The 27,968-nt window shown below is 38.4% G+C and overlaps 2 protein-coding genes across 3 annotated transcripts; both read right to left on the reverse strand.

The window, feature by feature from the left end:
- Nucleotides 1-1,287: 1,287 nt before the first annotated feature.
- Nucleotides 1,288-15,512, reverse strand: zgc:174863 (uncharacterized protein LOC100136852 homolog). Of its 2 annotated transcripts, XM_059339818.1 has the most exons (9): nt 15,386-15,512; nt 8,608-8,687; nt 7,522-7,854; nt 6,761-7,078; nt 5,137-5,262; nt 3,872-3,904; nt 3,173-3,211; nt 3,009-3,053; nt 1,288-2,891 (listed from the first exon to the last, which is right to left on the reverse strand). In XM_059339818.1, exons 2-8 carry the CDS (start codon nt 8,681-8,683, stop codon nt 3,010-3,012), a joined length of 969 nt encoding a protein of 322 aa, XP_059195801.1. In that variant the 5' UTR covers nt 8,684-8,687; nt 15,386-15,512; the 3' UTR covers nt 1,288-2,891; nt 3,009. The 2 variants fall into 2 exon arrangements, with proteins under 2 accessions (XP_059195801.1, XP_059195811.1); XM_059339828.1 differs by lacking the exon at nt 3,872-3,904.
- A 2,062-nt stretch (nt 15,513-17,574) lies between these two features.
- On the reverse strand, nt 17,575-27,325 carry jpt1a (Jupiter microtubule associated homolog 1a). The gene is made up of 5 exons (XM_059339838.1): nt 27,081-27,325; nt 25,324-25,466; nt 20,844-20,941; nt 19,949-19,976; nt 17,575-19,055 (listed from the first exon to the last, which is right to left on the reverse strand). The coding sequence occupies exons 1-5, from the start codon at nt 27,134-27,136 to the stop codon at nt 18,922-18,924; spliced, it is 459 nt and encodes a 152-aa protein (XP_059195821.1). The 5' UTR covers nt 27,137-27,325; the 3' UTR covers nt 17,575-18,921.
- Nucleotides 27,326-27,968: the final 643 nt, after the last annotated feature.

The raw sequence follows: 27,968 nt of genomic DNA on the forward strand, positions 1-27,968 counted from the left end.
GTCATGTACAACCTTCTACGGTTCACTTACTTGCTTCTTTTAGGGCCCCCAAACACAACACAAAGTTTTACTAACAAGGTTGTGTTCAGCTGTAATGTTATTTGTCCAGCAGATGGCATGGTTGAGATCAATTTAATGTGAGCACGATCTGAATATATTCATCTTAAATCTGTATCAAAATGATCTTAAAACAGAAAATGTGATGTCTGGAGATGGCTGATATAAAACAGACAAGCTCAGTCTTGATACAGAATAACAGAAGTACTGATAAGACAGCTGATCCAGAGTCAAAGGCCACAGTGCAGGTTTGAAAGCATCACAGTAAACCTTGCTCACTGTTTGTCAGTTTGACAGAAACTCAATAATGCTGCACAGTTTTTATTAGAACTAAAGGGCTGAAAATAAAAAGTAATTTGCAAGAATTTCTTGGGTTTTAGGAACAGATAAGGGCATTTTCAAGAAGGAGAAGGTGAAGTGAAAGAGGAACGAGGATGAAGACCATAAAAAGATCCTGTGTGCTGAGTGACACACTGTTATCAAGTTATCAAATGAGCTCATCAAGAAAACCAGCCAATACGTACGGAGACGTTGATGTGTTGCAACACAGCCACACAATTTGTACATTTTTCCTCAGAATGGACGTCATATTACTTGTTTTCAACTGAAACTGAGTATATATTTAGTATTCATCACACATATCCATTGGCAAGAACTGCCATGTGCGAGTTTAATCTATGTGAGTGCACAGAAGAAAAACGGTTCTCTTATTCATTTCACAATGTTTTATTTCTTGTAGATCACTTGAAACAGTATGTTATACACAAAAGCACAACAATTATGAAAAAAAAGTGACAGGTTTTTTTACCTGATCTAAAAGCTTCAACATAAATTCACACAGAATTACATTTTTCACAGATTTATAAAACAATATTTACAAAACAGTGCTTTCTGTACTCTGAATTAAAATCCATAAAACTTTTATAATGGTGTTTTTCTCAATCCAAAGTCAATGATTAACAGACATGATTGCACCAGAGCACCAAATTAATCATGTACCACCTTTGTGGATGTTGATAAGGGGTTTTTGTTGTTCACTCCTAACTTTACTTTGCCAGGCTCATGACAAAGGTATCAGATCACAAATCACATTCCCTGAAAATATGGCCGCCCAGTTCTGGTGTCAGAACGAAACCTAAAACTTGCCTCAGATTGTGCAGATTCACACAGTTGATTTCACACACTGCTGCCAAAAGTTACATAAACACAGTGTTATGGCAGACAGTTAGAGGAACACAAACATGTTTTCTTTGGCTATTAGACACCACACAGTGTCAAGTAAGTGACAAGTGAAGAGCATGTGACATGTGGAAGTGCAAGCAGCATTTATACTAGTGAACTTTCTTGGTGGTTAGAATAAGGATATGAAATTTGCAGAGGTTGAATGTTCTCAGTTAGTGCGGGGTAGCACCGGACTTAAAGTAACGAATGGATTTAATTATTTCCATGAACAGAAACAAAGTGTTTCCGACCACGAGAAACTTCAGCACAATGATACTTAAGCTAAAATGCTTGCGATATCCAATATTTTTTTATTTTCTACAAATCACATGAAAAGACAAAAAACAACAACAACTAATCTACTAATTTATATTGGCTTTGATATAGCTTATTCCTCTGTTCATTCTGTTCATTGGAGTTCAGGGTTTCCCCCAGGAAACTGGCACTGCCTACGCTTCATTTTTCCAGACATTGCAACACACTGCTCTGATTGATAGCTCCACAATAAAAAAATAATACATGCAATCTTATCAATCATTCAGTGTCACCTGTTGAGCTAGATTACTTCTTTAATCTATTCATCAGCTCAGTGACTAGAAGATGGTCTAAACTATCAGCTGCATTATATGAAAGTGATGTAATTTTCTGAACTTATCAGATTTAACAACCTTTTCTTTTATTTGTCTTTACCCACTAAGTCATTATATTCACAATGCTTTGTCTAATTACCTGCCAGAGGTTCTGCACTCCAGCTTTAAACATGTATATTTTGAGTCATTCCCACCTGGTGCCAAAAATACTAACTAGCGCAACAAATGCTTAACAATCCGGGGCTGAAAATAGCTAAAAAAAAAAACCACACTATTTACTCCCGACAAACATTTGCTACAAGCTCATGTCCAGCTGTTTAAGGTAATGACTGAAGCAACTCTTCGAATAGGCCTGGATCTGTACATTGGTCTTTTCATGGAATTTATTGAAGGTAAAAAAATATATAAAAGTATAAGTCATCTTGTCTTCAAACTCTTTCACAAAACTTATCACGATGTGGAATGTGAAAAAATACCAAAATAATTAAAATCTGAACAATCAGACTACTAAACAAGCATTATGGGTTACATTTCCATTGAAAACTGACTGACTCTCTCTCACACACACACACACACACACACACACACACACCTCCATGCCCCTATTCTAAAGATATATAATAATATAACAAAAAGGAAGTGAGAAGGAAAGCCACTACTGCCAAAGGCTACAGTTACTGCATGGGCACAATTGAACTGAATAATTCCTGCGACAACCAAAAAAACATAATTTAACTGTGAATGAATCAAGTTGTTTTTCAAAGATGTTACACTTTTTTCCTGATGTGGTTCACAGAGTGTAAGGCTAGTTGTCCCTCACTGATTCAAAATCAGTCATGTTCTTTCTTTCCATTTATACTTGATTTACGAGTGATTTCTTCTTATGCCAAGGTAAAAAAAAGTGCTTCATAGTACCTCTCTTTGTATAAGGGACAGTGCGACAACAAAATGGAGATTAGCAAACAAGGAAGTGCTGATTTCTGAGGTTGCCAGTAAGTAAGCGTGTCATGTGATGTGCAGTGTCTGCGGAGAGAAAGAGACAAAAAAACAGAAACAGCTTTTAGATATTTGATATTGCCGTGAAGACTTTCCATAAAAAAAGTAATTAAGCTAATAGTTTGCTGATTACATAATATTTACCTCAGACGATGCGGAGATTTCCATCCTCCAAGGAAAGATGATCACCTGCAAAAAGATTTCATATCAAAGCTTTAATTAAATCTTAAAAAGTGCTTTTGAAAACAAAAGAAAAAAAGATATATTCGTGAGACACAGTGAATCAGAATACTACGCTTTAGACATACCTTCTTCAACAATTGATGTTGGGACCATGTGATTCCCACCTGGAAGAAATTAAAAGATTTTTACTGTGGTTGCAATGGATGGGTGTAGAACTATCACCATAAAGAGCAAGGCTGTAACATGCAAGCACTGAGTGACCAAAACATGAGTCAGGATAAATCATGATTCACAAACTGATCAGCAACCAAGCCCTGTTTTCCCACAAGCAATGGAAAAAGATTGGATACAGATTTATTATCTATATCCAATGTAGTTCATATCACTGTGTTTCCCAGAAATCTTTAAAGTCAGAGGGAAGCCAGTGAGCTGTTTAGATGGATTAGTGGAAGAACAGTAAACATGTGATCCAACTGAGTTAATAAACAAGTTTTTAAACACAGCGAGAGAGCCTGTCTGAGCAGGCGTGGAATGTGGTGAGTGAGTTTGGTTGCATGTTGTTTCACAATATGCAGTCCAGGAGGCCACTAAATCAACTATTCACCCGTTAAAAGAAAACAAGCGAAGTACTAAAAAGATTTTGATTGAGTTTAGCCAGTTGAACCACTTCTTATCTGTCAGTCTGTGGCAGATATTTAGTGCGCAGGTGGCTAAAAGTAGCTGATAGACAGAAAAATCAATAGATAGCTTTTATTTTAACCTCTCATCACAGCCGAAGTTAAAACAAGAAGAGCAGCAAAATTATGTCCAAAGATGGGACATACTCATAAGGGGTGTTGTAGAGAACCTCCGGGCCACTGTCAAGTCAAAGAGTGAAAATCAGATATCTACTTGTGCTTAAATCACCAGTCGTTGTGACACACTTTACAGAACCATGTCTAACAATAGACATTAGACTCGTGCTACAATACACTACAACCTAACAATAAAAAGAGAGTTCACTGTACTTTCCCATCGTGAATAACATGGCTACATGCCAGGTGCTCTACAGGTTTTTCCACCTCCAACTATAATGGCATCAGCGTTCATTTGATTGTGTGGTTGATTTCCTGTAAGCTCTTCATTGTTTACGGAAAGCAACTGATGAAATCCCACGCAACGTTTTATTCAGGTGTCACGTTGAAAATTGGAATACATTTCACGGTCAAATATCATGGCAGCCGGGATGCAGTATTTCTGTAATTGTATATTGTAATCAGAAATACTGCAAGTAAATACTCACGACTATCACATTCTAAAGGGAATGTGATCAGAGGGAATGATAAGCGAGAAAAAACACTTTCAGTGTTTATGTGGGCATTTTTGTTTTAAGACATAAAAAAATTGTGAACCTTTTCTCTAAAGGGACAGTCCACCCAAAATTCAAAAATACATATTTTTCTCTCCTACCTGTAGTGCTCTTTAATAATATAGATAGTTTTGGGGTATGCTGGAGATATCAGACAGAGATGTCAGCCTTCTATATAATAATATATATAATATATATATATTTCTATATAATAGAATACTGGAACTGGATGGCACTTCAACAGAAATGTATTTGAATATAAATGTATCTACAATGTCTCTTTCCAGAAACCATGACCCTGTAACTCAAGACAATCCACATAATATTGATAAATAGCTGTACAGGTAGGAGAGAAACTAATTATAACTAAACTAACTAACTATATATATATATATATATATATATGTGTGTGTGTGTGTGTGTGTGTGTGTGTGTGTGTCTGTGTCTGTGTCTGTGTATTTTGATTTGGTGTCTGTTTCAGTCCGCAAAACTGACTTCCAGTAAGTTAATTTAAGTCCATATAACGACATGTGAGTTAATTTGCTTCTGGCAGTCTGGAGGTGTGGTTTGGAAAAAGTGTGAAGGAATCGTTTCTTAGAGGAAGCAGGAAATGAAACATAAAACTTCCAATGTTTGTTCATGTTCCTTCTACATTTTTAAATGTGTTATGTAATACACAACGAGGTACTTGTTACCTCATTTTGATCAAAAGCCAAACTAGGGGTCTGTGCAGGTACTCACGTTGACTCCTTTTTTTGTGAATCAGCAGCGCCAACAGCAATCCGACGATCAGCGATCCAATGACCACGGCGGGAGCGGCTATTTTAGTGGGCATACCCACTGATTTCTCAGACTGACGATCTTGATCTGCATAAATAAGATTGAATAATACAGATTTAATGACCAAATGCTTTAAATAATGAACAGAAAGAGTATAGATGTGGAGCGTTGTTGTTAAAATGAGGAATGCATGCCATGCACTGGTGGGGAGTTACCCCTGCAATACTTCAAATACCGACATTCACTTTCACTTTTACTCCCAGAGGGGCTGCAGAATTTGGATGTTGAAAATGGGCATTTTGCTGTTTTTGGCAGCTGTGAGAACCTTTAAGATAACAGCATTTTGATGGTTGCCTGTGAAGCTTCTAAGTGAGCCTGTTGATGAGTTTTCCCATCAATGAAAATGAAAAAAACACCGTAGTTCTACCACATACGCAGCATTCCTCAGTCTCATCAGACCTGCACTGTTATGAAGTTTCTTCCTTTGTGAGGAGATTTGTTTTGAAGTTTTGAAGATGTCAGGTCAGTTTTATAGACAAGTTGCAGCCTGGCCATTCAGTAAATCAACAGCAAAACAACTACAGTTCAGACGATCTTTATGTGGATATAAAAAAGAATGCTGTAGCAGCAGAGGGGAAGGCAACTGTTGCCATGAAACCACCATCTTTCCTGGAATGTATTTACATGAAGCTCCTGATTTTTGTGGTTCAGTAGCTCCGTCTGACCTGCCAAGATGATTTTCGTTTTTCAGGACCAGCGAGCTCCTTAAAGGGAAAGTTCACCCTCAAATCAAAGCACATCTTTTTTCTCTTACCTGTAATACTATTTAGCAATATAGATTGTTTGGTGCAGACTGTGGGAGATATCGGCCTTCTCCTGAATGTATAGGCTCTATTTGGCCCTCAGCACCAAAAATAAAATCATTTGAAAAATTCAACATGACCTGGATAATCCACAGAACTTGTTTTTGTAGGAACTATTTTCTTTTTACCAAATTACACCCAGCAATCATATCACTCAGTTAGTTTGATTATTCGAATAATTTTGCATTTAAATTCCTGGCAGAGCTTGGTAATAAAATTGTTAAATCATATTTTATTAGATTTTGTGAGTTGATATTAATGTAACCGATTGTATTAAATGGGCATATGATATCCTCTGATATTGATAGCATGCCCTGAATTGAATAAAGTCAAAATCATATTGTGGCAGACTTTGGGATATCATTGTCAAAATAAATTTTATATTGTATCATGGTGAAACTTTACACCCCTAACAACAAGGCATTTGGATTATCTTTAGTAACCTGATTTTTAGAAACCTAATTTCGGAAAAAAGACATTGCTGTTGAATTTTTCAAATGGCAGACAGTCTAGATAGATAAAAACACTGCAACATGCAAAAACATGCACAGCTTATGGGTTAAAATTCCTCTTAGTTGTACAATCCTTAACAAAGCTGTAACTGTGGTGACAAATTTCAAGAAAAGCATGAAAAAGTGGCTATTTAATTGTGTGAAGCTTGGTTGAGCCAAATGGCCTTTAAGGTATTAAAAATATATGTATATATATATATATATATATACCTTGTATAGATGAGTTTAGTATTCCAAATTCAAATTCGACCTCTTCCTCTTTGCCTCCACTGGCGTTGAACACTACACAGGTGTATTTGTGGAAAGTGGATTTTTCCAGTAAAGTCAGCTTGCTGGAGAGGCTAATCAGACCACTGTCTGTCGGCTTTGCTTCCATTTCAGCGCTTTTCGTCCAGTCCGTGTCATCCCCTACAATCCAGCGGATTTCACCTTGAGGGTAGCCGCCATTGGAATTGCAGATCAAGGTACCAGCTGTATTTGGATGTAACTTCTCAGGGTCGGAGCGTATAGTTGGTTTGTTGTACTTGGCTGCAAAGAGAAAACCAACAATGTGAGCGCCATATCACAAAATAATTTGTTAATCATGATATTTCACAAGCACTGTACAGTACAATACATTGTTAGCAAGAGAAAGAGTGAAGAGTTTGACTCCTACAACAAGTATTTCTGGATGTGATTACTTGTAACACCGAAACAGAAAGTCAGTTAAGACAAATAGGGAAATACCAAGCCGATAACAGGAAAGTCCCCTGTATCTCTAAACAATAGTTACCCCATCCTGCCAAATGATAAAATCTTTCAATTCCATTTTCAGTTTGCAAATAAAAATGTATAAACGTGCTCAGAAACAACTTTACTCATGGTTTAACTTTGAAATGAGATGGCAGGGACCTGTTATGAAAGTTTATTCTTGACTTTAAATGGTTGTTCACTCTGTGCCAAATGTCTTAATGTCCACTGGAGGGTCTCACCTGTAACTTTAAGGTTTGTGACGTTAGAGCCATCACCACTGTCTGTCACCACTGTACATTTATAAACTCCCTCATGCTCTACAGCAGTGTTGGCGATGAGCAGGGATACGTTCATGTTCTTGTCATTCCAGGATGGCTCAGCAAACGAATAGCCTGGCCTTGATGTCGTATCCCCGTCGTGAAAAACCAACAAGGTACCGTCATCTTTGCTCCAGGTGACCACCCTGATTTCTGCGTTTGCTGCGGCTTGCGAGGTTTGGACGACACACTCCAGGAGTGACTGCTGGCCATACTGACCCAGATTTTCAGCCTTGCACTCCACCTTTATGAAAGCTGCAGAAGAAAATATGTTGTTTTACAGTGGTGACTGAATAGCCAGCAGCATTTATACTTGAAATTCTCCAACAAGTTCTCCAACAGAAACGGCAGAAGAGGTCGTGTGTCAGTACCACAAATTACAGCACATAGGCACGTAACGCGGCACATGTACGTATTGCGGCGCGGGCTGGCACGCACTACAATGGCGCGTTCTAAAAATAGCACACATGTAAGGTCTATTGTAAAAAAAGGTTGTAAAAAAAAGGCTGCAGTTTCTGTGGATTTATGTTGTAAAACAACTGACCTTAGGTTTAGGGCAAAAAACGTCTGGTAAGACAGTGGTAAGACAGTTTAAACAGTAAATAAATACCGGAAATGAGGTAGTTACAAGGGTCACTTGACCGCAAGTTACGTCAAAACCATAAGTTACGTTCAACGTGATTCACATAACTTATGTAAACAACGTAACTTAAGTTAAAAGTGGTTTACTTTCGATTTCACACGGGACGCAAAGCCCACTCTACTGGGTGAAAGTCCACTGCTTGTTCGACAAATCCACAACCCCATCCCCTAACCATCTGCGGGAATCCACCCTTTTAAACTTCACTTGGCTGTCAAGCACTACCACGTCAGCAAGATGGCATCGGGCGCATTACGGCGGACGGTGAAATACGGAGACATAGCTCGTTTTGCTGCCTGTACACACGACCTATATTAACGTTTTTGACAGGAGAACACGCTGAATTCTCAGATTATGGCAGAACTTACCTTCCTTTGCATTGCATCCCATGTTGATACAGATGACAGTGAAAATAAGGAGGATACCATTTGAGGCCATGTTCATTTACCTGAAATGATAAAACAAACAATTCCTTACAAGGCAAATCAGATAAAATGTAACACATACACGTTTTATCTCACAGATGTGATTATTAAAGTGCAGTCAAGTTCACCATGCAAGTGCACGAGGGTCACCTTTTCAGGGTTTTACTTGGATATGTAACAGATTTATGACCTACGTATTTTTACACATTGGAGTTCAGTTTGTTAAGGGCTGGTGAAGGGCAGCACTCTACCCACCATCACGCTCTGACAGTTTTTTATTTGGCAGTTTTTCACTTGTAACTCTGCAAATTATGTTTCTTCATCAGTTAAATTATTTTTCTGAACACATACTTTAATTATATCTCTGGTGAAATCAACGAAAGATGTTACTTGGTGTTTTGCATGCTTCTTTTACTACAATTATAAACTGGCAACTACCCCATGATCGTTCTCTAAAACATTTTATTTTAACTCTGGACATATCACCATAAAATCTAACCACCAAAGATGTATTATATCAGATATCATTTTGACATGAAATCAGTGGTGGAAGAAGTATTCAATCCCTTACTTCAGAAAAAAGTACTAATACAACACTGTGAAATTACTCCACTACAAGTAAAAATCCTGCATTCAAAACTAACTTATGTAAAAGTTCAAAAGTATCAGCATCAAAATGTACGTAAAGTATCAAAAGTAAAAGTACTTGTTAAGCAGAATGGATCCACTCAGATTATTTTATATATTCTAAATATATTGGATTATCTGTAATGATGCATTTATGTAACCAGAGTTAAAATTTTGTAAAGATTGGGCTCATTTGAACTACTTAGTATACTAAAATATTAAATTTCTCATGTTTTTTTATGTTAATTAGTTAGTTACATTCCACCACTGCATTAACCAGGTCGTGCGACAGACACCCATTCAGGCATGTTTTGCAATTGTCTTGTCCTGGTTGCACAAGATCAAATACCAGTGGATTTATTGTGCGCAATAGTGGTTTTACAATGCATGTCACTGTTCAAAGAGATCCCACAGCTGCCCCCTCATTTGACTGTGTGTGGGGTTCATCAGTCAGCAGGGGAAGCTTGCAGCTGTTGGGAATGAGGGATGCTGGCAAGAATGATTGAATAACATTTTTCTTGCCTTTTTGTTCTGAGACAGATTTTTTTTCTGTCCAGTACTGAAAACAGGACACGGGTCCTGGCCTGATCTGAGCAGGGGATTGGCAGCCAAAATGGTCAATCTTGGCAGAGAAATGAAAGTGTGTGACTGGACTGCCCGATCCCCCCTACTGAGACGAATCAGCAAAATATCAAACTAGCACAGGTGAGGATTGAATCTTGGTGACCCCCAAAAAATGCCACATCAAAACTGTAGAAGTTTGCATTACAAAGTTTCCTGCAGTGTGTTATATGCCAAGCCACCTGACATGAAACAAAGACTACCTCAATATAATACAAAACAATCAAGTAAAACATTAACCTTCAGAGGGAAAAAGTAGATGAGCTAATTCACATGGCATTATTTAAACACCATTAACTAAACTAGACATATCAGTCATCAAAGCTGCAGACCACCTTGGCTTAACTGTTTCCTGGGGGAAACCCAGCACTGTAGGCCTGCACAAAAATAGATAACAACACTTCTTCTTCTACGTTATGAGCTTCTCGCCTGAAACTCATTTCAAACTATCAAGATCCATTTTTGACCAGGTTATTTCCACAATGATAACCAAGTGAACAACAATCTTAAGAGTTATTTCTACTAGTTTGTTTGAGAGTGCTTGTTTTCACAAAAACACAAATTGGTGAATGCACAAAGAACAACTTGTAGCTCATCATCCAGTATCGAAAATCAGAATGACTGTCTGTTCTAATCCAGGATCACAATTTTTCTTTCAAAACATTAAAAGCTTTTAGAGTAACTAGAGAGACCTCGCATGGAGCAGAACCTAATTATCAATCTGTTACTTCTACTCTAATGATTTAAGCATGCAAACAGAAAGCCGTCTTTTAATCTTTTGCCAAAATTGTGCAGAGCTCTCTTGTGGTTAAGCTTGTGCTGACCTCAGAAACCCTGTGATCTTGTTTCCAGCCATCAGAAAGATTCCTATGATCTGATCTCTATCTACAGGTTTCTGTTTTCAATTCTGCTTTATTTTTGTAACCTGACTTTATCATGCCTGCCAGCAGAAAACCCTAGATACCTTGCATGCAGGTGTCCTTTTGTTCAAAAGAGGGTGAGTTACTCTAACCATACAGAAGCAAAGAAGCGAAAAAAGGTAAACAGCTGCTGTTGCATGTAAGATAAGTTTGGGGAAATTAAAGGAGAGAGATATCCATGACTTTATCAACTGCAGAGTTATGTACTAATTCAGTTTTGTTTTTATTAGAAGGCCTGTGTCCTGGTGCTTGGCTCAGTGTTTCCATCACTACTTATTTGTTTTGTTTTTTACAACCACGCAGTTCCCACAGTTGTCAGTTCATAGTTCTGCTTCCTTAGAAATTAAGCACAATAGGGTACCGTTGTATTTGTAGTCTAAAACAAAGCATTCTATAAAGTTAAGAACAATTTACCTGCAGAATAGATGGTTATAGAAACATCATGTCTAGTGACTGCAACTGAGCAGCAAAAGGAAGTAAAGTCCACAGAGAATACATTGTTCTCTCTTGTCATCATTAAAGTTTATTTTCAGAGGAACAGAAAAATGAGTATGAGATGGTCTCTGGTAAACAAGTTCGGATATTATGGCTTTTTATAGTCTACGCTAATTTGCAATGCTTGACCCTTCAGGGCCTTAATTCAATATTCACAAACACAGAAAATACAAAGTTAAAAAAAAGCAGAAAATGTCACTTTTGCAAATCAGTTTCATCTTTGATTTGCAATAATTCTGGCTCTGCAGCTGTGATCCATGACTCAATTTTACTAATATTTTCTCTGTCTGAGTGCTGACTCAGACCATGGCACTGCACAGTAACTTAAATGCAAGAAAGCATTTTTTTTTTTAAAGAATCCGTTTGTCGCAAAATTTTTAAACATGTATCTAAATGCTTGCTACTGCAATCTTGCTCTTTTTTTTCCAGAAGTTCCTCATATTGTAACTGTCGGTGTAACATGAGGCCGCGACAACCTGTTTGACAAGCTGTCCACTAACTTTCAAAGTGTCGATATTTGCTCACACTTGAAAGGTCACTTTACTCTGCACATTAGGATTAAAGGGTCATACTGAAAGAGAAAGTCTACTTGTCCAACTTGAAGAGTCTAAGAGCTGCCAAATATTAGGCCATATCCTCTTCAATGAACTGGAGAACAAATATTTGTAATCACCCCTGCTCTCTTTTTCTTTTCCTTTCACAAAGTCAAGCGTTGGGTTGTTGCTCACTCAGTCCCTGTGCTTCTGCAATATATATTTTTTATTACTGTCTGCATGCATCCCTGGGGAAGCCATTTTTCTCCATCCAGCCTCTGTACTTTAAGTCCTTTAAATGGTATAATTTAGGGCACGGCTTCTTCAACCACACAATCACAAAAGAAAACAAGCTTTGACTTCTTCTTTTGAAATGGTCTCTATTATTACATCACAAAAAGCAAAGGTACAGGTATGGGCACGATTAGGAATTCTTTTATACTCAACTGGACAAATATCAAGTTCGTAAGTTAAAGTCTTGACAATAAGTCACATGGTAAAAGAAGCAAAATGCAAGTGTTTTTTATGCAAAATTGCTAACCCAATAGGATAGCCATTCACTGCAGCTGTGTGGTGGTGGAGGATGCATGTCTGAATCTCTGGGACAGGGAGGAGAAACATCTGCATGTCCCTCACATTTCCAGAATTGTAAACATGAATTTCTCCGCTTTTATACAAGAGTGCTATCTCAATAGGATAGTCATTCACTGCAGCTGTGTGGTGGCGCATGATACGTGTCTGAATCTCTGGGACAGGGAAGAGAAACATCTGCACGTCCCCCACATTTCCAGAATTGTAACCATAAATTTCTCCTCTGATCGTAACTCACTGAATATAATAATAATAATAATAATAATAATAATAATAATAATGAGATTACAGGTCAAACCAACACCGGATTTAGATGGATACACCCTCATGCAGGACAGGCCACAGCGGATTTGTGGTTTTAAAAACAGTAGCATTGTTTTAAACCCAGTGGTCCCCCTTTATATAATTCTTTTTTCCCATTGAAGAACACAGATAATACGGCCCGAGTGGTCTGGCCTGTCTGCACACTTCCTGTCAGGATAATGACAGTGTGTGAAGGTGTTTATCAAGGGCTCACAATATCTGCAGGGTAGAGGAGCAGTGCTGTATGGGAAGGCTGACAGCTGACTCTGTGTGATGGATCCAGAGAGTTTATATTTCCATGACTTGTATGACAAGCCAGTTATAGGATGTATTATGTATTATAAATATATTATTGCAATTATTTTTGACTAATGTTGTAATTGTGATATCATTCTGAGGACTAGAGGGAAATTTGCATATTTATCCTCATTTTGTATTAAGAAAATGTGATAATTTGATCATTTGGGGTGTATATGATTCTGTTGAGACTCTTTATCAGGGCATCAAATACCAACACTATGTGTTGGTGTACAATCATGGGTTGTTATTTACTCAGCAATACACTTTCCACTATCTTTCTCTAAGTGACAAGGTCAGATTTTTGTTGAGCTTTCACACACATGCCCAGTCAGGAACACAGCCACTGATGGTGTACAGCTTAAACTCAGGGCTTGCTAATGGATGACGAACAACGACTGTTTTCAACATGAAAAAAATTGATAAATGCTTGGCAATGTTGCTTTTTCACTGTGGTGACAAAAAAATCCATATCGTCACAGGTCTAAATTTAGTACATGTTGCGATTTCGATAGAGTTACAATTCCATGTACAGCCCTAATATACGTCTTAACCACATAACCATCGGGACACCCTCTACATTTTTAATGAAAATTACTCAAATTAGATTTTCAAGAATAGTGACCAAGACATGGAAGTTACAAATGTAAAACTGTCAAACAACGTAATAAAAACATGTTTACAAAAAAAAAATCTATCTCTGGCCCTTTTTTTCAATTTCTTGTTACTTTTCAGCCTTTACATGAAAATACCAATTTAACAGTGATGAACTAGTATCAGTCGAAATATTGTCTCAGCTGACATGACGCTACAGCTGATAAATCCACTCACTTTTGGGACCCTTGAATCTGAAAGGGGAGGTGATGGAGCACTATTAGCATCAAGATAAACAACCCCTTTTCTTACTGAGGACTGTTGCTAGAGATAGAGAGATCTTAATAAGCTATCTACATGTAAGTCAGTGAGTTAGTCCTCAGTTTCACCATTAAATCATTGTGCAAGTTTTACTCCGTCAAAACCCTGCAACCGCAGACACATGAGAACCTGTTCTCATCGTCACTCAGGAGTCTCCACACCCCCTGCATCAGTCATTTCAACTCCTTAAAAACCCCCCTTCACCTCTGCCTCTTTCACTCCAACTGTCACAGTCATAAATTATACTGCAGGACAGAGTTACACATAAACACGTCAAAATTGCTATTTGCTCTGTTATTATGCTGCCCTCCATGTCAGAAATATTGCAGTTACAGTAAACCTAAGGAGGTAAACCCAGATTAATGACCTTTTTAATTGGTGCCAAGGCCCTCATAATTAACATGCTTTAAAACTATTCTAATTGTAGAAGAAGACAACATATTTGTCCTGAAAGGTTGAGCTGAGTTTTTTATCAGGGTATGTGTTTTTTTGTTTTTGTTTGTTTTTTTAAACCCACATCTTAAATAAACAGCAGCAATGGTGTCTGGTGGTGCTGAGTGGTGAGTCTGCAAGCCTACATCACTAAATAAACTTTCACTTTTACTATGTCATCATGGAAAAATACAAAGACTTAAAAAATAAGTGACTCCAGACTGCTATGACTTATGCAGAGCATACAGCTTATACTGCACAATAAGTCACGTCCTTGCAAGAAATAAAACATCCGCACGACTGTCTGTGGTTATTATTTCGGAACAAACACTTCTTGAAGCTACAACTGATGTCTCTAGGTTTATCTGATGTGTTTTTACACTCTATGGAAATCATAGGCAAAGAGCAACTGGTTGCTCGCGCTTCCTTCCCCATTTTTAGTTTTTAGCCAAGTCTGTGTTCAGTTCAACTAACCATGCTACCTTTGCGCAGTCTACAACCATATGCAAACACCATAAACACACACCTGGTCGCTACACCTGGACCAGGTGAACTGTTCCTGTTCTACTGTGAAAGAGTAATATTTTCCTAAAGATTTAGATGTCGAAAACAGCCAAACAAGTGAGCTAGAGGTAATGTTTATTACACAAGTGGAGCTAAATATACATAGCCTATAGCCTACATATGTGGGTCGTTGTTGAGCTCACGAGGGTGAATACACCTAGTCGAGCCATTTTTCCGCAGACTAAAAAAACAATTTCACTGTCATTACAGTCACTTAAAAATACAGCCGGCTACTTATCTGAACACCACCTTGCATTACATCGTGAACATTATGTAGGTCAATAAACCATATTTGTTCCACACGTCAGCGACGCTGCATCAAAACTTCACTAACTCAATGTACATACAATTATGTCTAAACACAAAGTCTTCCTACATGACACGTCACGCTGCTAATGTAACAAGATGTCATGTCAAACTCACCGTACACGCTCCTCGACAAGGCGACGTCTCTGGTGGTGTGAAAGTCGTTGAACTGCCGTCTGGACATGGAGTCGGGTGGTTGCTCCGGTTACTTTCACTTTCAGAATGAGTAAGCGTGACGCGGGATTGGAAGCATGAAACAAAGGCTGAAATAACAAGATAGGCCTATGGTGGTGGACTGCCAAGTTTGCTGTGAGTGGGGCGGAGCTGTAGTGTGGCTGTGACCCAAGACTGTATATTAATATTGCCAGTGACCACAAAAAAAGTGGCTGTAATAACTAACAAGGGGATGACCGAGAGAGTACTTTTTAAAAAGACACTTTCCCCCCACTTTGCTCTTGTTATTCAGCATTAGATTTATTTAATTATATTCTTTGATATACAGTAGCCTAGTGTTTTAAATAATAGCAGTCCAATGTGACTAACCAGATTAAATCAGGTTTTTAGTGTATTTTTTATTGCTACATGGCAAACAAGGTACCAGTAGGTACAGCAGATTCTCAGAAAACCAACGAGACCCAGCATTCGTGATATGCACGCTCTTAAGGCTGTGCAATTGGGCAATTAGTTGAAAGGGGTGTGTTAAAAAAAAAAATAGCAGTGTGGCATTCAATCAGTGAGGTCATCAATTTTGTGAAAAAACAGGTGTGAATCAGGTGGACCCTATTTAAGGATGAAGCCAGCACTTGTTGAACATGCATTTCCTGCAGCTGTTGGTCACACTGTTGGGTTGTTGATGTTTTTTGGCTTGCCTTCTACCAGTCTGTTGTTGCCAGCGTCATTTTCTTTGCTGCTGTGTGTTGGGGCAGCAGCATCAGAGCCAGCGACACCAACAGACTTGATAAAATTATCAAGAAGGCTGGCTCTGTACTCGGTCTCAGGCTGGAGACTTTTGAGACTGTGGTGGAGAGGAGAACACTGAACAAACTGCTGTCCATCATGGACAATGATCAGCACCCTCTCCATCACACAGTAGAAAGACAGCAGAGCACCTTCTCTCACAGGCTGCTCCAGCTCCGCTGTCATAGGGACAGATATAAAAAATCTTTCCTGCCACATGCCATCACACTGTACAATAACAAATAATAGCCTGGTTCATTACATACTGTCTATGCACTTTATGTGTTTTTATGCACACTGTTCATTGCACCTTATTTGTTTCATAGCACCAACATTTTTATACTGTATATTCATATTTATTCTGCACTGGAATTCTATTCTACTCCTTAATACATACTCCTTCTTTAGACACTTTATATTTTATTGCATTTTTATATTTTATTGCTTGAAGTATGCCTAGGTTGTTCTTTTTATTTAATTGTCATTGTCTATGTGTGTAATGCTGCTGCTACACTGTAATTTCCCAGCTTGGGATAAATAAAGTATATCTATCTATCTATCTATCTATCTATCTATCTATCTATCTATCTAGCTAATGCTATGTTACTCCATGGTGTACTATAGAAGATATTTCAATGGTTAGGTCTCAAGTAAAAAGGAAAAAACTGTTCCTCGGTTGTGACAGCAACAGGTGAACTATGATGGCCAAAAAACAGCTGTTATGCCTATAGGGCAGCAACTAATTGTCATGGTTTCATTTATGGGATAATTTATAAATACATAGTCCATCTAAAATTACATAAAATAGTAAAAAATGTCCCATTTCCTGAAATTGTCTGGTTTTATTTTGTTCCAACATAAATGATTTACATTGGAGCAGCTGGAACCAGAGGAGTTGATTTTCTTGAAAAATCACTGAACCAAAGTGATTCATTTTCAATATGACTGTGTAATATTTTCACAATATAGTACAACGCCAAGAGTGAGGTAGGATTTAATGCATTGCTGATACCGCCGCAGTTCCTGTTCTTTAGTCTACTCATAACAGACTGCACAGCCTAAGTTTCAACCACATTTTTGAGGCTGATATTACATGTTTGACAGATGTCACAATATTTCTGAAGAGGTATCTCAATATTGACATAAATGAATGTAGTGATATTTTACTTTATATATAAGTGGTTCCAAACTTCAGGGTTGTAGGATATTCATCAATGTGGGAGGCTGTTTAAGCATATTTATGCATTACAGACCATTAAAATGCAATGTTTCACCAACTGGATGGTGTTTTCTCCCTGAGCTGCAGTGTCGTCAATCTAAGTCAGATAATACACACAGCGAATTCAACCCATGGTCAAAATTGATTTTTAATGTTCATTTCCACTTGTGCCATTTCTTGATTTCAAATTTCTGCAGTGACTTACATCCAGCAACAGGAATCGGTATAGGATGCAAACAGACACATCTTGCATCATAACAGACGTTAAAAATAGACACCACAGGAATCACATTTCATGTACCTGAAATGTAGGTCTTTTTGCGTGACAGCTGGCTGCAGTCACACACACTTGACTCAACAAGACAGAAGCAGGAGGGAGTTTTGGTTTAAATAATGTGACAATGAAATATACAAAAAGTCTGTTCTGTATTTCCAGTGAGCAGGATGATAAATGGATGTATAAGAGGGTAAAGCATAGAAAAAAAGGCTGAGCTGTCATAAGGTCACTTGTCAAATCTAGGATGGGTTTACCAGAAACATTTCAGGACCAACAACATTCCATTACACACAATGGAAAACTAGGTTTTGTTGACACTGGTAGGATGTAATTGGGGAAACCCAGCCTTATTTGATGTTGTAGCCTAACATACAAACAGGCACACTTTATTTTTAGAGTAAATTTTACCTATAAAAACATGGGGCACTCAAAACCGGCACTAGGGTTACAATAATCTAACGTTAGTGACTGCAATATAAAAAGGCTCATTCCAATTCTGTAACCTGACATGGGACCTACAGCACTCATCTGAAAACAAATGTTTGCATCCTTCAGATCACAATGACAGTAATTTTTGTGGCTCCTATTTGGCTCCTAAGTGGATAATATTATCAGTAGAAAGATTCCAACGTCATGCAACAACAGTACAACAATTATTCCACAAAAAACGACTAACAAACAGGTTAAATAAAAATTAAAAATTAAAAAATCTTCACAGTTATGTTTCTTCTCACATTCGTACGTTACGGACCAGACTTGCATGCATGATGGGTCAAAACTGAACACAGTGCAAAAGTGACAACTTTGTTATTTGCTTGTGTTCTGGAAACTGCTTGTATACTCATGTAACAGCTTGTGCTGTTTCAATAAAGTCAGGGGAGATTAATTTATCACCTGTGATCCTTGTACCCTGTCCTGCAGTCTAATGCATGAGAGGGGCAAAGGCAGACTTTGAACCGTATACATAGAAATACATAAAGTGCTTCTGTCAAAACAAACAAACAATAAAAACAGTACAAAACGTTTTCAAAAAAGAGGTATAAAAACAATGCACTTGGGGATGTGGAGGAAATCTGGTGTCTATTGGACATCAGATAGGATTCCTGCGATACAGACAAATGGACCGGGTTCCTTGTATGAAAAAAAAAAAGATGAGTTCAGACTTGAGTGGATGTAGGGAGAGAGGCTGTCGGCTGGGATTCAACCCAGAATGAGGCTGGACTTGCCCCCAGGTGGATTCCTGCGACCGGACGCTACTCCTGCAGCTGGATCTTCCGCTAGAGGGGCCTCCTCTTTGTGCTCTGCAACAACTTCAGGCTCTGGAGCGCTGTTTTCTGAAAACAGGAAGGGAGGCACATGAGCAATAGTTACAATTGGAGGCATAAACAAGAAGATAGTAACTGTAATTTGGTCACGTCTCACCCACTGGAAACTTTCCAGGTTAAACCAAAAGATTTTTTTAATTGCAGACACTGCCCTGAGGGAACTCACAAACTGTTTATCCACGTGATTGACGGGAGTGCCAGTCTTTTGGATTTCAGCAGCCTCAGTATCATCAGCTAAGACTAGTTCCTGCTTTTCTTCTTTATAAACTGTAGCATATTTAGATACATCTGTTTCTCCACAGTACACTGGCAGCATTAATATAACTGCAGGCAAAAAAAAGCAATGTTGATTGTTTTTTTTCAATTGATTCTGCATGAATCATGAATCAGCGAGGCTGCTGGCTTTTACTAACGTCGATCTAGCGCCGAATTAGCAAGCTCGCTACAGATGAATTTCTGCGAGCGACGGTTGTAATTTTAGACGACAAAGAGGATGGTCACTGGCTGGAATTAGAAGCTGCTTTTCTCTTTTGAAATCAAGGATTCACTATTTCTAAAAAACATACTACCAAAAATGTAAAGGGTAAACAACATTACTTTCTTGAAAACGGTAGTGTTCGTATTTGATGGTATATATTTTTAAAAACATTTAGATTGCCTGTGAAAACAATATTCTTAAATGAATTAGGTTTCGTTTTAAAAAAACCTTCAAAAGTGAATGTGCATTATAGAAGGCATTTTAGCAAAGTTTTCAAAGTGAAGACAATGTGGTCATGTATGTACATACCTATATATGTATTTATATATGTATACAGTAACATATAAGGTACTTATGTATTCATGATGACATATCACAAATATGCTCTTTGACCACTGGTTTAAAGTCTAAAACAGCTGCTTACCATATTCGCGTACAGAATTTTCTCCATCCTGCAACAAAGGTAGAGAAATAAGAAGTGGGAAGTATTTTGTCAGCCTTCACAAACCAAAAAAAGGAAATGCTGTACAGCATCATTCAGGTTGACACATGCACTGATGAAATGTAAGTAGGTGCTGTATTACATACATGTTGTTGTATGTTCAAAGTTCAAGTGTAATTAATACACAAACTCTCTTTGTGAGACATTAACCCATTTAGGCCTAAAACGCCTGGAAAAAATAAATAAGACATAAAGTAATATAAGACATAAACAGTCATGATTTCTTATATCATCATCACAATCAATTAGTATTATTATTGTTATTATCTCCAGATGGCCAGAAATCTGTCTGTTCTTCTGTGAAAATATGTAATCTAAAAAGATATTCCTCAACCATAAATCCTGGTCAATTGGTTCCAAGGGTTCAAAGTCCGGATCAGCAATAAAATCGCCGGTGCTATTTTCATCAAGATCACTTCCATCACTTACTTCTGAGCTCCCTCCGCTATAGTCGTCTTCTGCCATGAATTCAAAGTTCCGGAAAAGTCCAATGTTGCATTGCGACACTCCCGCATATATTCTGATGCATTTCATTGGCCAAGAGACCGAAAATATGTGGAAAAAAACTACAAATGCTACAAAACGCCGTATCCGCTTTCCCGGCCTTAATGGTAGAATAACGCAACAGCGATCTCGGTTTTAATGGTAGAAATGCGATAATGCTTTCCCGGCTTAAATGGGTTAAGGTCAGATGCAGAGAAATGAAAAGGTATTTCAAATCATTTGGACTTCAGTTGCTTCCCTATATGTTTATCTGCAATCGAGGTTTTACTTCATTTCTCCCCACCAAAGCTCATGATCTAAAGCATGATCTTACTGTTGCGGGAGCGTCTGCAGAGTGGTTAGTGGTCTGGTTCCCTCCTCGCCTCAGAGGGGCTGACGACTCACCACAGAGCACACCTGTTGGCTTCCCACCTGGATGAACAAGGAGACATGATGGCTCAGACGGATGCTATATTTCTCTATACAAGGACAACGTCACGGTAACATACAGAATGTCAGATCAGTACAGCATTGCATCTACTCTTCCGAAAAAGTTTAGCTAACCTGTTTCTTTGTGGCATCGCTGTATTCCCAGAACTCAGCAATTATTTTTCCCAGAACATTGAATCTTCATTTCAAGATTCAAAATGAACAAAAACAGAAGAGATAACCACAGTTTCCCTGAGCTAAGGGCAGTATGATATAAGAACTGATGGGGAAGACTGCTGTTCATATTACGCACTGATGTTATAGAAAAATGCTAATGCAAAGAGAACAATAACAAGGGGATATACCAGTGCAAACTGAGTGACTGGAACATAATTAACTGAATTAATCTCATCATAAAATAATTATCTGATCATAAAACGGACAGATTAGGTTCTCAAAATAGGTCGCATAGAGGTTAATACATGCAGTTACCGCAGTGTAGTCTTCTGGGCATAAACAAGGACACAAAACGAAGTCAACAGCTCACTGTCTGAGATTACCTTAAATATGACAACCATGCTTGCACCTCTGTGAGGCTTCTCTTAGGCACAGCGGTGCTTTGAGCTTAATGTAAGAAGTGTAAGCATAAGAAGTGTGCGAACAAGCTTGCAATGACAATGCTGACATGATGACGTTAAGCAGGTACAATATCCTGAAAAGTGATTACTACTTCCAGGAAAGTGAAGCCAAAACAACTTGATCACCCCCTAGGGTCCATTCACAGCCTTTTATTATTACAGTATATTACAGATTAACATTTTTATTTATGGCTGGCTGGCTGGCTTCAGCATAGGTCATAAAACCTGCCTCCACCACGTTAGCGGATGGGACAAGGGTCAAACTGAAATATCAAAAGTACATGACAAATACATTGTTTCCAGAGATGGTTTATGTCATTTTAGGTGCTTCGTATCAAGCTTATGTATGTTCAAGTGTTTTTTGCATTTTTCCAATAAGTTTGGTTTTGATTAGTTGTTTGATGCGATGAAAAGGGGGGTGTGACATCATAATTAACAGCCATGATTAACTCACTATTGGTCAGATGGGTGTATGGGCACCAAATAGAGTAGTAGAAAGTAGAGATGGGTTACCCAAGTCTAAGGTTTAACCTGTTGGTCAAGCATTTTTCCATCCCTCAGCAATGCTAGCATGTCTAATTATTGGGATTGTACATCATTGTAAATATGTAAATAAACATAATCGATAGATCAGTTTCTGAGGATTATAGACTGAAACCTGCTCTGAGGGGAAAGGGACCTCGGAGTTTTAGAAAACTATCCCAGAGAAGTAGCCCATCGTCAAACAGGCTGCAAATACTGTCTAACCATCTGGTCACATAAATCCTCCTAACAGATATTATGGAATACACTGCGGACAGTATCAGAACCACATATGGACGTCATCAAAATAAGTGTGTGATGTCTGCTAAATATTTACGTTTGAAAGTAAATAGGTTTACAACCTATTTGTTATAATTGGCTACAATCTTCATAATCAGTAAACATGAATTTCTTAAAATGCTAAAATCAGATGATAGAGCATCATGTCAGGGGGTTTGGGAAATGTGTGGAGTTTCCCAGAACTTGGAAGCTTGCTTCTAAGTCATTACATCGAAAATGGAAGGAAATGAGGGAAGTTATGTCTCATGAAATAACAATGCTGACAATTGCAATCCCCCAACATCAAGGCCTGACCGGTTGACCCCATGATGCCAGACTTCCTCCAACATTTCCTTCTTGTGTCTTACTTTAATGGGGGGAGTTTACTGATTTTGGAAGTTTCACTTTTACGCTGAATGTCAATAGGTCAGTTCATACTGCGTAATAAAAATATGCAGCCTTTTGTTCCTGTGTGGGTTATTAATCTTTAACCTTTGGAACTTTGGCCTCATTTTCAATTCAATTGTATTTGAGGCTTATTGCTATCACATACATAACAAGGCAAGCCATTGTTATTTTCAGAATAACAACTCTGAAAGGCACATTTGGAATGTGAGTGGGACAATACATGACCTGTGGCACTTTCACAGGGAAGAATATGTTTCATGGAATTTGAGAAGTTCTGGATTCTGATTATGTCCAAATTTCAACACAGAGATAAAATTATTGTATATTGATAAATACTGGTGATAAGTGTGTCTGGGGCAATTGACACTGCAATGAATTTTAAGCATTTCCAGTGCCCCCCCCCATAGAAAATTATGAGGCGGCTACCCAAGTCATATACTGTTCCGACTCAAGCTCCCAATAAAAGGAGCCATCTGGAAGTTTTTTAGATGTTGACACCGTAAAAAAATGCTCTCATTTTAGACAGTCCAGACATGACAGCGTGAGTGATGGAATGGCCAGCTGCTTTCATATGCTGTGGGATTGTGACATTGTGGAAAATAAGGGGAAGTCTTACAAGGTTACTAACTGAACATCATGCTTAGTTTAAGTTCCAGCCTGTAAAATGCCTGATTATGCTGTCATTATAAAGATCAACAAAGATTTCCATGTCAGTCCAATTGTCGCGTGACGGAGCACAAAACAGCCAATCCCTGTGCCTCTCTGTGACAACTGTGTAAAGCATGAGAATGCACTCAGTGACTACAAGGAAGCTGCCGGCTGAAAAATAGAAAGCAGTTGATCCTGTTCAAAGAAGACAGCCATTCTGACTGCATTAACTCAAGTTTCATATACTGTTAGGACTGAAGGCCCATTTCTATTACTGAGTGTGAGAAGTTTAAGGAGGAATAAGATGATGTCAGAGGGACATGTCTGAATAAACATTCTGAATTGTCTTATGTGTTAGATAATTACTGTGAATAGCTTGCTTATTGGGGTAATGGCTACTCCTTGTCGACTCAAATGGCTACTTTTCCAAAAACCTTTCGACATAGAGTTACTGGTTAACACACCACTGCCTTGGTGATATAGAATCCAGGCGATACATCCATCACAATGTCATCCAACTTTGCACAGAAAAGCTACTGGGACTGAGATGTCTCCACCTTTGATGAGATTCTGAGAGTTTGTTTTCTGAGGATTGTTCCTTTATAAACAATATACAAAATGTTTATATATAGTACTGTGCAAAAGTCTTAGGCAGGTGTGAAAAAATGCCTAGAAGAATTGATGCTGGTTTGAAGGCAAAGGGTGGTCACACCAAATATTGATCCGATTTAGATTCTTCTTCTGTTCACTCACTTTGCATTTTGTGAATTGATAAAATAGAAAAACTATTAACATTTCTACTTTTGAAAGCATTCTTAGAGCATTTTTTCATACCTGCCTAAAACTTTTGCACAATCTCTTTTTCAAGAGAGACCTGGCCAAGAAGGCAGCATTAAAAAGGTTCAAATTACAACATTAAACACAGTTTATACTGTACATTTGTCATGCTGCTTTCAAAATGGGAAAAATAAGCCCAAAGAAGATCCATTTTAGTACTCAAAAAAGTCTGAAACCAGACCCAAGCAAATACGATGCACCGTGTACCATCAAAGCTATGACATTTCACTTTCAATCCAATATGCCAAATCGCCTTATCTGACGGACAGCTACAAATGCAGAAATGGCTCAGAGGAAGTTCAAAAGACATCTCTCGTAACGGATGTCTTAAGGTGCTTTTGCTATCGAAAATTAGGAACCACTGCAGTGGATGAAAGATGCATACATGGCATCACATTTACTTCCTATCAGGTTTCGATTCCTCTTTTGGTACATTTTGTTTTGTTTCATCCTACATTTTAGAGAAGGACTGGAAAACCCAACAACTTAACCCGCCATATCAAAAGGTCGTCGAACAGTGTATTGTTCTGAGCATTTTAATATTCCTTTTAGAAATATATTTTTTTAATTCTATAATAAACCCTGTGATCTAACAAGGACTTGAGGCAACTAAGTTCTACATAAATATTTCAAATCCCTGCATCCTTGAGTAGATCCTGACTAACAGAGAAACACAAGAGAATGAATATCTAATGTCAGCCTGAAAGAGAAATCAATTAATCATTTGGGCACCTTAACCTGCTAAGTCAGTTTGCACTGCAGACAGAAAAAGTTATTCTTATGTATTCAACTGTCTAAGATATTAGACAGTAGCCTGGAGAGGCAGAGGATCAGTTTGGTCCAGCAACAAGAGAAAAACCTTCACTGAAAACCTTGTATCTCCAAAACACAAGAAGCAAAAATCTTAAACTTGCTGTCACTGTTTTCTTGTGCTCTGATTTTGATTTTAAGTGACACCCTGTATACATGTTGTGGAAAACTGTCAAAATAAGATGAATATGAGAGTTGTACGCCTTCACACTAAAGCAATGACTGTTGGAGAAGAGGTAATACCTGGTGGATTGTTCCTTCGATTAGCATAGATGTCCTCTGGCTCAGCGAAAACGCTGGAGGCCATCTTGTCTTTCCGGACAGGAGGCTTCTCCTCATCTGCTCCAAGTGTAATGTTGGAGCCGCCGCCAGGAGGGCGCAAAACCCTGGGAAGAGAGAGATGGTCAGTGTTGTTACTTAAAAAGCTGGATCGTACTGGCTGATTGTTGTCTCTGCAATATAAAACGATTTATAGAAGGAGTGATAAGCATACACCTAAACTGATAAATATTTTTAGGTGGGCCTTTTTTGGATGACTAAAATATGTTTTTCAGCTGACTGTCCACAACACTACATGGCTTAGCTTCTGTGCCAGTACTCCTGCCTGCTTCTCTAAACCGGAGGTGTGCTGATCATCATCTACTCTGTCATACACTGGCCTACCTCCTGCAACCCCACTTGAAAAAAATCTGAATTATCTCTTTAAACTTTTTTATTTCAACTTATCAGTGTGGTTGTCAAATATCTTCACACTGTCTGGGCAGCCAGTGGTGAGGAAAGACCAGCTGGTCCCTGCCAGGATAAAAAGGTCACGTCAGGCATGTCATCAATGTTTTACACTGAACCTTAAATAACTTAAGGAATACAAAAGCATTCTCTGTAATGTGGACTGCTGCTGTTCCAAGTATGATTGGCATTACCTGTAAAGCTTATGTTATTATAACAGGTGTTTCTGATACTTTGTCAAACACATTTTTATCGCCAAAGGTAGACTGAACACCTATGAACATAATGCAATACAGTTCAACAGCACCTTGAACTACAGCCTCAAAAGTGACCTTAATGAGGGTAGGATTATTTGCAGGGCTGCAAGATCAGACCACTCTATCCTCAACTAAGTGTGCCTATTAAACTGAGAACTAAGCATATGCATTTTAGGAGAGATATTGTACTGTTTACACTGTCATATTGATTGTGTCATTTTCTATTAAAATTGTAAGGTCATACTGAATAGTGCAATTACACTGTGGTAAATGTGGTATAAACCTTTTTTTTGTACTAAGCATTAGCCTAACCACATTGTTGTTTGCATTTACTTTAAGAACGACATAACACACTGAAAAGTAAATAGCTCATTTTAAACATGCATCGCTCCCGTTGTATATGGCTATGAAATATGAATATACATATGGCTATTGTCAGGTGTAGCCAGCTGTAACATGGCCTTCGCCTCAATGAGGCCATATGCAGGGCAGCAGAGGATGTCTTATTGTACCTCACTGATCATCTCGGCAACTGATCTGAAATCCACGGGGGCCCCACCCAACTGGAATGACACATCTGATTTATCTTTTGTTTTCAGACAATAAACTGGAAAATGCAATGAGGAAAGATATATGTAAAAGGCCTACAGTGAACACTAGTGTTAGGTGCCGAGCCGCCTTGTCTGCACATGCTAGCTAGGCAGCTTCTCTACAAAAGGGAGGGTACATGTGTGCTATCTTGCTAGCTAACATTAAAAAATGGGAATGGTCTACCCCAACAGACAAAACGGGAAGGTGTGGTACCGAGGTTTCTCCTAGCATCATCACCCAATGCTTCCTTTCATGCATTTCCAAGCGGCTTAGTAATAACTAAGGGCAAAGGTCGGAGCAAAAAATGTCTTAAATTGTATGTTAACCTATGCACCGTTGAGGTTAACGTCAGAGGATGCTGGACTTGTTGGCATCATGGTGGCTAACGGGAAACGTTAACGGAACGGTCTGAACGACGCATTTTACCTGGAACTGCTTTTAGAGCCGGGCTCCATCCCTTGATATGTCGTGGTCGTCGTCATTTTTTGAACAAGAAGTCGTTAAAATATGTATAAATCTGAGAGGATACGCGTGAATTAGACTTTCATTAGCAGCACTTCACCGCTTCATCATTGTCTATCCTAGCCGGTGGTTCCCAGTGATCAACCTGCCTCCAGTCTGAGTGGACAAGTGTCAAAGTGACCAGAAGGAGATGTCTCACTTCCGGTCACATTTTCAAAATAAAATGCGCTAACCTGACAAATAGAAGGTAACGGCGATTTTTAACATTATATCAAACGTAAATCAATTCACATGTAAATTGTTAATTTAAGTGAGTGCATGATTCGCAGCTAGGGTATTTCTTTGTGATCCCGTACTTCAACAAAGGTGATACACTTGACTTGTAATTTGAAAGCAAAAACGTCGCATTTCCGGTCCTGCTATACTGATTGGCTGTTTTTCCTTACAGCCAGGTTAGGCACATGGATGTATAGAGAACAAAAACTGATGAAAGTTCAGTCACGTTTGTAGACTCAAAGTAACTCTTTTTTATAGACTGAAAGTCCAAGGAGACAGGTTTATGAGAGGTTAATTAATGAAACAGTAAATGGAAATTCCAAACATGGCAGAAATATTCAGCTGTGGTATGTTATGCTTATCTTGCGGATTGTGCCTTACACACAATTGATCACAGAATGTTTGATGTTCATCCTCTTTTCTGCAGACAGGCCTTCCTGGCTGGCTTACGGTTGTGAGCAAGATTATTTATTCAGCAGTTGGGCCAGTGAACAGGCACTGAAGCTGTGACATTCCTTGCTGCAGTCCAAGGACTAAAAACAAATGCTGACTTGGGCCTACACCATCATACAAAAA

Source organism: Centropristis striata, chromosome 1 (assembly GCF_030273125.1).
Source record: "Centropristis striata isolate RG_2023a ecotype Rhode Island chromosome 1, C.striata_1.0, whole genome shotgun sequence".
NCBI classification, from domain to species: Eukaryota; Metazoa; Chordata; class Actinopteri; order Perciformes; family Serranidae; genus Centropristis; species Centropristis striata.

Bases quoted from the DNA above. Each gene is read 5' to 3' on its own strand.
- zgc:174863 (XM_059339818.1), bottom strand. From the start codon at position 8,683: ATGAACATGGCCTCAAATGGTATCCTCCTTATTTTCACTGTCATCTGT. The intron at 7,079-7,521 runs GTGAGACCCTCC...TTCTCTTTGCAG, and splicing joins CACAAACCTTAAAGTTACAG to CCAAGTACAACAAACCAACT. The intron at 3,054-3,172 runs GTATGTCTAAAG...ATCTTTTTGCAG, and splicing joins AACATCAATTGTTGAAGAAG to GTGATCATCTTTCCTTGGAG.
- jpt1a (XM_059339838.1), bottom strand. From the start codon at position 27,136: ATGACGACGACCACGACATATCAAGGGATGGAGCCCGGCTCTAAAAGC. The intron at 25,467-27,080 runs GTAAAATGCGTC...CTCTCTTCCCAG, and splicing joins GGCTCTAAAAGCAGTTCCAG to GGTTTTGCGCCCTCCTGGCG. The intron at 19,056-19,948 runs GTAAGCAGCTGT...TCCTGTTTTCAG, and splicing joins AAATTCTGTACGCGAATATG to AAAACAGCGCTCCAGAGCCT.